General features: G+C 57.2%; 2 protein-coding genes across 7 annotated transcripts; both read right to left on the bottom strand.

Moving 5' to 3' along the window:
• Nucleotides 1–1,142: 1,142 nt before the first annotated feature.
• On the bottom strand, nt 1,143–5,351 carry DHODH (dihydroorotate dehydrogenase (quinone)). 4 transcript variants are annotated; one of them, XM_041400755.1, is made up of 9 exons: nt 4,958–5,351; nt 4,723–4,926; nt 4,304–4,495; nt 3,497–3,592; nt 2,799–2,986; nt 2,218–2,331; nt 1,774–1,927; nt 1,540–1,699; nt 1,143–1,457 (listed from the first exon to the last, which is right to left on the bottom strand). In XM_041400755.1, the coding sequence occupies exons 1-9, from the start codon at nt 4,959–4,961 to the stop codon at nt 1,289–1,291; spliced, it is 1,281 nt and encodes a 426-aa protein (XP_041256689.1). In that variant the 5' UTR covers nt 4,962–5,351; the 3' UTR covers nt 1,143–1,288. The 4 variants fall into 4 exon arrangements, with proteins under 4 accessions (XP_041256689.1, XP_041256686.1, XP_041256688.1 ...); XM_041400752.1 differs by lacking the exon at nt 4,958–5,351 and adding an exon at nt 3,811–4,010 and having other exon boundaries at nt 3,510–3,592; nt 4,723–4,778; XM_041400754.1 differs by lacking the exon at nt 4,958–5,351 and adding an exon at nt 3,811–4,010 and having other exon boundaries at nt 1,143–1,437; nt 3,510–3,592; nt 4,723–4,777.
• A 154-nt stretch (nt 5,352–5,505) lies between these two features.
• On the bottom strand, nt 5,506–12,095 carry IST1 (IST1 factor associated with ESCRT-III). Of its 3 annotated transcripts, XM_041400760.1 has the most exons (10): nt 11,837–12,095; nt 10,757–10,856; nt 10,016–10,196; nt 9,702–9,789; nt 9,341–9,424; nt 8,857–8,967; nt 8,345–8,551; nt 7,170–7,262; nt 5,981–6,026; nt 5,506–5,818 (listed from the first exon to the last, which is right to left on the bottom strand). In XM_041400760.1, exons 2-10 carry the CDS (start codon nt 10,842–10,844, stop codon nt 5,619–5,621), a joined length of 1,098 nt encoding a protein of 365 aa, XP_041256694.1. In that variant the 5' UTR covers nt 10,845–10,856; nt 11,837–12,095; the 3' UTR covers nt 5,506–5,618. The 3 variants fall into 3 exon arrangements, with proteins under 3 accessions (XP_041256694.1, XP_041256695.1, XP_041256696.1); XM_041400761.1 differs by lacking the exons at nt 7,170–7,262; nt 11,837–12,095 and having other exon boundaries at nt 10,757–10,875; XM_041400762.1 differs by lacking the exons at nt 9,702–9,789; nt 10,757–10,856; nt 11,837–12,095 and having other exon boundaries at nt 10,016–10,151.
• Nucleotides 12,096–12,171: the final 76 nt, after the last annotated feature.

Below are 12,171 nucleotides of genomic sequence, written 5' to 3' on the forward strand. Positions count from 1 at the left end.
ACGTGCACAGAGCTTGCATCCTGCTGCCCAACAGTTTTATTCGCTCGCGGCCTTGCCTCAGGCAGCTGCCGCCATCTCCTTCACCCAGGCCAGGACACGCTCCGCGTCCATGCCGTTCTTTGCAGGCGCTGTCGTAGCTGACGGTGCCAGCTGGTAGCAGGCGTCCTCACTGGGATGCTGCCCGGCAAAGGCTCCGCCTGCAGCCCACTCGTGCCCACGCAGAAGGTGCCGTTGCCGAGGAGGGGCAGGCCCTGTGGGACACGTTCCGTGCGCTGTGGCGTTCCTGGCACTGCTCGCTCTCAGCCTCTGGCAGTGTCACGTACTTCAGCATGGCAGGGAAGCCAAAGGTGGCACTGCAGCCCCAGACTGATGTAGCCCACCTGGCCCAGGTGTACATAGTCCTTCTGGGCCAGTCCTTCTGCTTCTGCAAGGCCAGGTCCACAGGGGCAGCTCCATGCCCCGGGGCTGCCCACCAGACAGCCATGAGTCAGACCTGGACCCTGCTGCTCCAGATCTCCTGATCCTGGTGCCTGCAGCCAGCACAATTCCCAGCAGGAAGAGCACAAAAAGCCCCGCCTTGCTTAGCACCAGCCTGGCAGAAGCTCCCAGGAAGCTGCCAAGCCCTGACAGGAAGTCAGCGTGCCGAGAGTTTCCCAGCAGTTGTAAACGATTTTGGTGAAGCGGTGTTGTGCAATCTTGCTCTGCAGGGTGGATTGCGAGAGGCTGCTGAGGGAATGCTTTGTGCAGGGTGAGCTGTTGCTCAGGAAAAGCCCGAGATGACTGCAGTGAGTTTGGGGTGAAGGAAAAGTCAGCACCAGAGACAAAACCAACAGACAGAAGCACCTTTGATCAGGCCCTTTCCACAAGTGACAAGGCATGACTGCAGCCATCTCCAAAACAGCTGGGTACTGGCACCCAGCACCATCACTGCCTTCCCTCCCGTCCAAGAGTCTGGCCTCAGGCAGAAGTCTCTGTCAGGGGAGGCCTGATGCACTTGTCAGTCCATTCCAGAGCTCAGCAACCCTGGGGGCTTCTCCCACCAGGAAGAGTGAGAGCAACGTGGAGAGCTGATTCTGCTCAGCTGAGGAGAGCTAAGCTGCATCCCTCCAGCCCCTGGGGTGTCCCCAGAGCAGTACACAGGACCAGGTGAGCCAAATGTTTATTGACACTCAGTTCTGCTGTCCACAACACAGAAGCCAAAACACAGCCCCGAAAAAGCAGCACTGTCATAAAGGCCCTGTCCCCTGCTTCACCCATCAGACTCTTCCCAGGGGCTGGAACCAGGACCTCATCTCAGTCCCAGTCTGCCCAGCCCTGGAATTGTCACACCCATCCCTGCTCTGCCATGGCTCCTCCCAGCTAGACCTTCGTTCTGCAGTATGTCAGCAGCGGTGATCTGCCCCAACTGCCTCCATGACGTTCTTGAAGCCCTGCTCCCTAACCAGGGACAGTGTGTGCTAGGACTGGGCTGGCACTGCTTGGGCACCAGCACACAGCTGTCCTAGGGGCTCTCTGGGGACGTGCCTGGCCTCCACTTACCTCAGCAGCTCCTCCAGTTCCCGCTTCACTGCCCCCACCACTGGTGGCCCGTGGTACACAAGTGCTGTGTACAGCTGCACGAGTGAGGCTCCGGCACGGATCTTCTCCAGGGCATCCTGCCCACTGCTCACCCCACCCACGCCGATAATGGGCACCCGGCCTGCGGGCAGGGCGCAGGGTCAGGATGGCACAGGCAGTGCTGGCATGCGCCCCCAAGCCCTGTTCTGCCATCACCTTGAGTGAGAGCGTACATCTCCCTGATGGCCTGTGTGGAGAGCTCCCGCAGGGGCTTCCCACTGAGGCCCCCAGGCTCCGTGCGCTGCCTGCTCCGGAGGCTGCTGGGCCGGCTCACGGTGGTGTTGCTCACTATCAGCCCATCCACACCTAGCTGCAGGGGCAGTAGTGTGAGGACACAGCTTCCACAAGCAGCCCAACCTTCCCTTCCCCTCCTGCCAGTCCAGGACCACCCAGCACATAACACAAAGCGTGCCTGGGGACAAAGCTGGCCCTCACTGCCTGCGTGAGCCAAAGCCTGGGTGACACACGTGGGCCCTCACAGACTGACCAACCCAGGACACCATCCCTACAGCAGCCAGAGAGCTGCAGGCATATGTGTCCTTCTGAGAGGTGACTTGCCAGGACCACCATGCCTCCTGCCTCCCCTTCCTACTTCCTCACCTCACAGACAACGCTGGCGATGTCCTGCTTGTCCTGTGCAGTGAGGTCAGGGGCAATCTTCACCAGCACGGCTGGCTTACGCTTGCAGGGCAGCAGGTCCCTCTCCACCAGCACCTGTTGGTGCACATGGCAGTGCAAGGCAGGGAGAGGCCTCCTGCCCCAACTAGGAGCTACGGACACCCACTACCACAGCCAGTACAGGGACAGGCCCTGCTCCTCCACATGGCACCCAAAACAGGAAAGGCACCCTTGGCACAGGGCCTGGAGCACACAGCAGGCACAGGACCCCAAGTGATGCCTGAAGTTGTTGGGTGGATGGCTTGCTGCCTCTTGCAGGAGCAAGTAGAGGGCAACGCCTCACTGCTCCTGAGCCCTTTGCTGGGATACAGTGCCCTAGTACACCCCATGGCAGCAGCTAACAGGGACATCTCAGTGTTCCTGCCCACCATGCTGGAAAGCCACCCCCTTTCCTCCCTGTGCTTGGGCAAATGCACTGGCTGCAGCAGTGGAGATAGTGCCAGGAGATGGGCTGCAGCCAGTGCTCTAGCTGTGCTTTGGGCTGGCTGGGGGGAGGCACCTACCTTGCTTAGCACGTCCCGCAGCTCAGCCTTGCCCTGCAGGTCCCGCAGCCCTGGGGTGTTTGGGCTGGACACGTTCACAACAAGGTAGTCAGCCAAAGGGCCCAGTGTCCGGACCCCAGCCACATAGTCAGCTGCAGCATCAGTAGAGCTCTTGTTCTTGCCCAGGTTGACTCCAAGAGGCATCCCAGCTGGAACCCAGACACAGTTGAACCAGGGCAGCAGGACCAACCACCACCCAATGGCCAGAGCACCCAAAAAATTAGGTCCCAGGACCAGCTGAAGTTGAGGATATATAGCCCATGTATTTCACGAGGATGGGCCTGGGACTGTCCTGCAAGCACAGGAGCATGGCCACAGCCACCCCAGGCAGCACCTCCCAGCACCACAGCCTTCGGCCTGGCAGAGGTTGCCCTCAGGATCTGCTCAGCTGGGGTTCTCTTGGCTTTGGCTATGTTAGCAGACACATCCTGCCCAAAGCAGCACGTGAAGCTTGACTGCAGAGAAAACAACAGGAGAAATGTGCCTAGTCACAATGCCAGGGATGAGACTACAGCCCCAAGAGTCTTGCTGTCCAAGTGTTCCTTGCTCCAGCCAAGGTGCTCCTGTGCCTGGATACTGGCATTACACACCAATCCTGGCCTACAGGCACCTGGGAGATGCCCAAACCTACCCTGCAGACCCCAAGAGCAAAGGCTTACAAGCGTGTCTCACCACCAGTGAGCCTGATCTGTTTCTCCTGGCGGGCTCGCAGCCTGCGCTCCACCGCGACATGGCCGTGGCTGTTGAATCCATACCTGCACCAGGACAGAGGGGGTTCAAGGCTGGGTTATGTCTGCAAGCTCTGAACAGGACGTGAGAAACAGAAAGCAGATGTGTGGTCTCTGCAGCTTTGCTCAGAACATCCAACCAAAAGTCACCACAGCTCCAAAGACGTGGGGCCACCCAAATATTCACCCTCCCTCACGGTGGGCAGACTGTAGGACATTGCAGAGCAGCTGCTCTCAGATCCCACCTGTTGATGACCGCCTCGTCCTCTGCCAGCCGGAAGACCCTGGGCTTGGGGTTCCCTTCCTGGGGCTTGGGTGTGACAGTCCCCACTTCCACAAAGCCAAAGCCCATCTTGTACAGCCCGTCCACAGCCTCACACTGCTTGTCGAAGCCAGCAGCCAGGCCCAATGGGTTGCGGAATCGCTGCCCGAGGACTCGCACTTCCTGCGGGGCTGGGGCTGGGTCAGAGCCCGCAGACTCCAGGAACATTGCTAAGGCCTCACTCCAGCCCCCTTCCCGACCCCCCTCTCTGCCTCCCCTGCCCTTTGGGGTGTCTTTATGGGGTGGCTGCCCGAGGGTCCCTTGTCGCCCGCCACGGGCAGCGACGAGACCCAAGCCGCCGGCGCACCACGCGGGGCTCTGCCGCCCACCCCCTAGCCCTGTTCTGACCGCCCTTCCCACCTCCCCGCCCCGCTCCCGCCGCGGTTCGCCCCTCCGCCCCCGCCCTCGAGACGCACCAGCGCGGGGCCGTCGGGACGGGCGGAGGGCAGCAGCCCGAGGGCGGCGGCGCGTAAAGCCAGGCCGTGGGCGGCCTCGGGAGGCAGCGCCCGCAGCGCGGGCATCACCGCCGCCGCGTAGAGCCGCTCGTCGCCTGCCGCCAGCGCCGATCCCAGGAGCAGCGCGCAGCCTCCCAGCGCCAGCAGCCGTCCCTGTGCCAGGCCGTCAGCAGCGCACCAGCAACGACTCCCCACCGGCAACCGCACTCACCCCGTCCCCTCCTCACACAGCCCGCCGGCCCCGACCCCACACCCCCCGTCCCGCCCGGCCCTGCCCGCCCCGGCCGCACGGCGAGGGCCAGCTGTCCCCGGGGTCCCATCAGCGGCCCCCCGGGGCGGCTCGGCCACCCACGATGTCCCCAGGGCCCCCGGCCGCTCACGCGCAGCGGCGCCGCCATCACGCTCAGCCCAACAGCGAGGACACTCCCGGGGACCGCCCCTCCCCCGTGATTGGCGGAGAGCGTACCCTCCCAGCCAATAGCGGCGCAGCAGAGGCGGCGGCGAGAGGCGCGGCCCGCGCTTTATTGAAGGAGCGCGGCGGCGGAGCCCGGCAGCGCACGGGACGGGACGGGAGCGGGGCACGGGAGCAGGGCACGGCCGCGGGCAGCGGCACGGACATCACGGCAGAGCTGCAGGGTCACCAACACGTACGCTACACTCCCGGGATGCCTCGCCCGCGACTCGGGGAGGGCGAAGAAGGTGCTGCGGCAGATCCCATCAGAGCACCCTCCAAGCCTCAGCCCCAGACCTCGATGGGCCACAGGCGCTCAGCGCCCGGGAGGAAAGCTGCCGCACCAAAACCCCGAGGCAGCAGCAGAGCCTGTCTGGCTCTGCCCTCTGCGGGGCTAGTCGCACACCCAGAGGGCCCAGGCACACATTGTTACCCTTCTGCAAACTGCCAACAGACTCCACTGAGAACACCATGAAGGCCAGTGAAGGCTCCCCAAGAGAAAGCCTCTGCTGGCAGGCATGGAGCCATCATGGAGGCAGCCAGGAACATCATGCACGTCTTCCCCATCACGCGCAGCTCCCCCATACAGCTACCCACACTGACAGGGGTTCTTTCTTGCCTCGCTCTCACAACATTCCCCACAGTTCATCTCTTGGAGCAGCAAAGATCAGGAAAGTGGCAGCACTTGATGTAAGTACAGCAGGAAGAGAGCTCAAAAAGAAGAGCATGTTCATTGGAGGTTAATACAGGAAACCAATTTCAAAGGGAGTCTGTTTCAGAGAGGTATCACAGCTCCTTCCCCTCCTTCCTGCAGCCCAGGAAGTTTTAAGTTTTCTTCTTCAGCTCCTCAAATCTCCGTGAAAGATCATCGAAGTCAATGTCTTCTGAGGCAGAAGAGTTGGCGCCAGCAGATGCTGTTGGCAGTGTGTCTGGCACAGACGGCAACTCGGGCAGTACAAAGTTATCAAAGGTATTAGGAGCTCCAGCTCTTGGTTTAGGAGAAGCTTCTGGCTTGGGCTCAGGCCCTGTTTACAAGAGAAGTATCACTGCACCTCACCATCAGCACATGCTTGCCGGGCCAAACGGAGCCCCACAAAGGAACAGTCATTCCAGGAAGAGGCAGTACCAGGGGCTTCTTCTCAACAGCCCCTAATACCCAAGGGTTTTCCAAACCTCAACATACTCACCAGGCACTAGTGCAGCAGCATCCTTGTCAGTGCTAGGCTCATCAATCTGAAAAACACTCTCAGTTACTACAGCTCTGTCCCTCCAGGCACAGTCACACCAGCACACAGGCAGAGCTCAGAGGCACAGCTCTGGCAGATCAGTGCATGCTCCTCCCCACCCCTAGCAGGCAGCCATGGCTTTGCAACAACTTGCCTCTCTTCCCAAGAAACAGAGGCAGCTCTTCAGCTTTTCTCTCCCTCCTTGTCAACTAAAGTAGCTTCATGGACCATATTCTGGAACTGGATCAATCAAGCACATCCACTATCAGATCAGAAAGATTTATCAAGGTAACCAGTGGGAAAACACCGGCCCCTTCATGTGTGTCATCATAGCTCCTTGCTGCCTTTCTCCATAAACCACTGACAGGCCCTTGTGACTAGCAGCAGGGTATGAAATGACCCATCTCAGGTCTGGGCATGTCTGGGAAAAAGGCTCATAGCACACTCAGCTCTGCTAGTAAAACTTCTTATTCCCTGCATGCTGCAGCCCTCAACACCCATTCCTACCCAGTTCACCTGCACTGCTGCACCTGTGAGAACACAAAAGCGTCAGCACCCACAATGCTCAACTGTGCTCCTCCCTACTCAGGATGCAAAAACAAACAGCATGTCACCATAAGCAGAGTGGCAGGCATGATGACAAACTGCAGCAACAAAACCAGAGACAAGCATAGAAAGGGAAGTCTCCAGCCTCTGCTTTGTTGTCCCTAAGGACTGAGGAAAGTCTGTGAAAGGAAGAGTCTTTAAACATACAGCATCTGGGTCAGCCAAAATTCTCATCCAGGCTGTTAATTAGTTCAAAACCCATAATTAAACAGACTCAGGGTGATAAACCCTTCACACTGCAAAAACCAGAACTTGTGGATTCTGCTCATTAACTGTTTAACACCACTTTAACAATAGAGCAAGAGAAATCTTGGCTTTCCTTTGCAGCCAAAGCACTGAGTTGAATGAGGAACTTCACTCCACAAGTCATCCTTCAGTCATGTGCACTGTGATTCACTACAGTAGCAAGCATTGCCAGCACCACCCCAAAAGCTCAAGAAGTTAGCAGCAGTATCCTTTACAAACATTTCCCTTCTCTGTGGCTACCACTGCACTCTGAGGATCCTTCTGCTGACTGCAATGGCCATGCATCTCAGGCACTTACGGACTCATATGTGGGTGGGTTTGCCGGAATTGGTGGTGGGTGGATATTAGTGAAAGGCTGGTAGGTCCCCACTGGCAGGCCACTGAAGTTCTCCTGTACAGAGAGATCAGTCATGCAGCAGACTACTCATCTCAGACACCACACGTCTACAGCTGCCATGGGAGTCACAGGAAGTAGAGTCTTAGATAAATGCAGGCAAGTATTCAAGTGGGTAAGAGTTTATGCTTACAAGGAAGAGATTCTCAAGTATTAAGACAGATGTAGTCACCTGGAGCAGGCAGACTAACTAGCAGTCAGCTAACTGGACTGTGGGTTATTCTAAAGAACCAGCACAGGTAAACATTTCATCTTTCAAGGCACAAGAAGTACCAAGCCAATAAAGGAAATATTCTGCCATTTCTGGTCCTGTGAGTAGAACTGCAGAATAGGAAAGAGGTTTCTGGCTCACACAAGGCTTTGAGTTGTCCTCATTTGTCACACAACAGCGCCTCAAGGACCCAGACCTGGCACAAGCCCTCAGCATGTTTATGCCTGGGCCAACTGCCAGCTGATGATACTTGGCCCAGATTTTCCACAAAAAGTACTTCACCACTGCTGGCACCATATTAAGACTCAAAGCCATCCCACTATTCTGCTCTCCAGTCTACACAGATATCCTGTAAATTACTTAACTCAGAGATCGGAGGAGTTCTTTTCAGCTCCCACCTTCCACCCTTACAACAAATCATCTGCAAGAGCCATTGGCTCAGTCTTCTCCCCTTGCAGGTCTGAATGCAAGGGCTCTTCCACATTTTTCTGTGCTATTCCTACCCCACAACACTCACCTGATTTCCTTGACTGAATCCTGGCACACTACCAGCCTACCAACTTCAAAGTGCAGCTCCAACTCCTGGACAAAAGCCTGGCAGTCAGAAGACTGCCTCAGGAGTTAAGTCTGGACTCCTCTGTTCCCTGAAGGCAAAGAGGGCTGGCTGGAGAACAGGCACGTCCACAGTCAAGATGCAACATTAAGCTTCAGCTGCACTGCCAACAGCCTCCATCCCATGCATTCTCACACTGAGAAGATGGCCTTCTGACACACTGAGCTACCAGGTACAGTCAGCAGGCATAGAGCTAAGCACCACAACAGGAGTCTTTCACAGAAAAAGGAAAACACACAAAGCCCAGGAACTCACCGGTCCTTTAGGAGGTGGATAGGAGAAGGGTGGATTTGTTGTTGGCATGGGCATAGGCATCATCACAGGCATGGGTACCAACCCATCATGACCTATCATTGGGGCTGTAAATCCACCACCTCCGCCCGCTCCATGGCCACCCTTCTTCACATCATCCGTGAAGCCCACATCAATGAGATCTGCCTCTCCACCCGCTGGGGCTTCAGCCTGGAAAGCGTGGAAGAATTCTGCTCACCAACACATCTCTTATGATCACTGCCCTCTGTACACATTAGACGCACCATTTGTCAATGGAGAAGATGGGAATACACAACAGCAGAACAGAGAGCAGCTACACAGTGGTACTAACGGGAAACAGAACGGGAACCGGGCTGTAGCATATGTAACTACTGCCACATGCCATAGGAGTGCATAGAGGAAGAAGGATCATGCTATGCTAGGGCTGTCTAGAAGACACCAAAGCACAAGGACTACCCAGTTCACTGCAGTGCCACATCCTGGGGCTCACTCACCATCACCACTGAGTCAGGCTCATAGGGCACATTGTAGTTTTTTGCAATCTCAATGAGGTATCTCTCCACCAGGATCTTGGGTGGTGCTTCCACGCTCAGTTTGTGCATCAGCTGGAACACAAGGGTGGAGAGACTTAGTAGGGCCAGGGCAATGCAACACCCAACAGCTCTGTACCAGTGCCATCCCAGCCAGGGAGCAGCAGGCAGCCCTGGGGAGGCCCCTCCACCCAGTACAACATGCTGCAGGCAGCCATAGGCCAGGACTCTGTTTTCTCTACCCTTCCCCATCCACAACCAGCAGAGCAGAGCCTCCCTGCCTGGGGCCTCAGCACCATGCTCCAGCACAGGCAGGCCCTGGCTGCACAGCACCTGCTGTGCTCCAGAGTGACTGCAAGCATCAGCCACTAGCCAGGGGCCCAAGGGGCAGCAAGCCTTGGCAGGTGTGGCTGCTCTGCCAGCTCTGCCTGTTCTACCAGTTCCTTACCCTGTCATTGACTGTCCCAATCTGGTTTGTCCGGCACAGCTTCCCATACTCCTTGCTGTACTTAGCACACAACTGATCAGCAACCTGCAGCAGGAGATAACCTCTAGAACATGCACATTCCTGCTTTCTCCCACCTCAAACCACATATCCATTCAGCTCCCTCCCTCATTTTTCCCACAGAGCACCCCCGTTCGGCAGCTGCAGCCACGCCAGATACTCCAAGGACATCTGGTGTCCATCTGCAGAGCCCATAAAATCCTCTGTTTTAATGATAAAAAGTCCCAAACAAAGGCTTCCATCAGCATCTGGCAGCATCACCCCCACCCTGCATGTGCAGCATCCCTCAAGCAACCCTACTCACAATCTTCAACTCTGCCACTTCTGACTGGAGGCGTGGAGCAGCCCAAATCAGTGTCGATACTGCCTCTGCCAGGCCAGAATCCAGCTCCCTACGACCAAAGAAAACAATTCTCTCTCCACCCCACACACCCAGCCTTTGCTGCCATCAATCTGCTTAGCCTTTAAGTTCCCATCCTATGCACTGGGCTCCACAGTCCCCCATACATGGGGAGGAAAAGGTCTCTGGAGAGACAAACACGGGTGCCCTTCTGAACCCCAGACCTGTCCCCAGCAGTGCCCTTTCCTGAGTGCAGAACCCTCTCAGCCAGAGCTTACTTCATGGACTGGATCAAGCCAAAGCGGGCGAGCAGCAGATCACAGTACAGCTCCAGGATCTCCATGGCCTCCACAAGGTAATCTTCACGGATGATGTGCTCCACACGAATCCTGGCACGCTCATCTTTTCCAGCTGCCAGGTAATCTGCAATCTCCTTCCTTGCCTTCTGGGCCAGCTCAGCTGCAGCACACATCCCAAGCCTGGTCACTGTGCTGGCCTGGGCTGCTGCCTCCAGACCACCCACATGTCCCCATCACACATAAAGCCACCAGCAGCTTCTCTCCCCTAACCTCTGCAGCATGAGACACTCGGGCATGGCTTGGCAGAGCCCTCATGTCCAGGTCCATAACTTATGGGAGAAAGGAAGTGCACTTTAGGCTGCTGGAAACACTCCTGTGCCTACAACCTCCCTGTGTCAGGGCAGGGCAGGTGGGGAGGATCTCCCACAGCACCCAGGGAGTTCTCCACTGTGCTGTTAGCACACACAGCCCACACATGTTAGCTGTTAGTTACCACCCCACAAAATGCACTGCAACAGCTGCCAGGAAGGTGGACAGAGGCCACACTGTGGCCAGCCTGCTCTTCCAGCTCCTTGTGCACCAGGGCAGGTTGCAAGGCCTGGGTCCAGCAAGGAAGAGCAAAAAGCCACTCCACACTTGGCCCATGAAAGTACCCCGACTTTCTCAAGTCTCCTGAGCTCCAAAAGCATCCTGGGTCCCCCCTGCCCCCTTAATACTCACTCTTTTTTTTCTCCAGTAGCTTGAGGCGATTGATGACGAGGCGCAGGTTGACTCGCAAGCGCTCCGCCTTGAACCCAGAGCCCAACATGATACACCCTTTCTGTGGAGAAGAGGGATGGTCACTGGAACCAACAACTGCCAGTCAGCACACCCGACACTGTTTTACTGGGCGGGGGGGGGCCAAGAAATTCCTCATACAAACAAGCCCTGGTCTGCCAATCCCGAATCTATTTATAAGTGACTGAACCTCGAGCACTTATTATTACCTTTCCCACTTCATAACCCTGCACCTTACCAAGACCAATTGGACTGGCCTTAGAACTTCAAGAAACCTTATTGGACATTTTTTTAAAAATGGAAAAGTCAACTGAAGAGCCCAGCCCATCTCTGTCCTATCGAAATACACGTCATAAACCAGCTATATAATTAACTAGAGGACTTAGTTAGAAACTAAGGTTGTAAGGATCTCGTCATCAGAAGGAAAAAGTTGCCGTTTCACATTCCCCACACTCTCCCTGCCTACTGAAGACATGCTTAGTCTCCCAGGAACCAGTTCAACTTATTAACCCTACAGAAAGCAAATTCTAACAGTATTTTAATTATCGCATTCTGTTTGCCAAAAACTGTTCATGAAGGAAAACCGTTCATCAACGAAAAGCTTCCTTAAAAGATAGCACATAGAAAGACCTCGGTTTGGATCTCACCTCCCCATCCCTCTCTGCCGGCGGCTCCACCGCCCAGAGCGGAGCGAGCCTGATCCGGCTGCCGGGACGGCCGCCAGCTACAGCAGCCGCTCGGCGAGACTCGCCGCTTCTGGCCTAATGCCTAGGGACAGTTCGGACAGTGGGCAGGAGGCCCTGCATGAGCTCCACCGGCGCAGCTGCACCTGAGGGCTGAGAGGAGAAATCCCTCTCCCTCCCCAGGTAGGTGGTACCGAGAGAACATCCCACAGCACGAGCGGAGCAGGTCCCAGGGGCGAGTCCCAGGGCTGCGGGAGACCCTGAGGCAAGGCTCCCCGTCACCTTCTCGGACGCCGAGCGCTCCCCACGGCCCTGCTCGCCCTCCTACGGCCCAACTCACCACCCGCCGCTCCGCAGGTCCGTCACCCAAAATGGCGCGCGGCGGCCGCAAGCCTTCATGGCCTGCGGAGTGATCCTCACAGCCGGCACTCTCCGTACCCAGTCCCCGGCACTGCCCGCATCCAGGCCGGGGCTCAGTCGAGCTGGCGCAGCGGGCGCTGTCCCGGCCCGCTTCCGCAAATACCGTCCTGGAGCAACGACGGCCGGGGAGAGAGGGGCACGGTCTGGGAGAGCGGAGCAGAGGGACTACATGGCCCGGCGGAGGGACCCTGCGCGCGTCTACCTGGTGCCACGCCTGATAGGCGCCCGCCGGTGCCCGCCCCCGGCGCGGCGGTT

Source organism: Onychostruthus taczanowskii, unplaced genomic scaffold, assembly GCF_017590055.1.
Source record: "Onychostruthus taczanowskii isolate IOZ18803 unplaced genomic scaffold, ASM1759005v1 scaffold18, whole genome shotgun sequence".
Classification (NCBI taxonomy): domain Eukaryota; kingdom Metazoa; phylum Chordata; class Aves; order Passeriformes; family Passeridae; genus Onychostruthus; species Onychostruthus taczanowskii.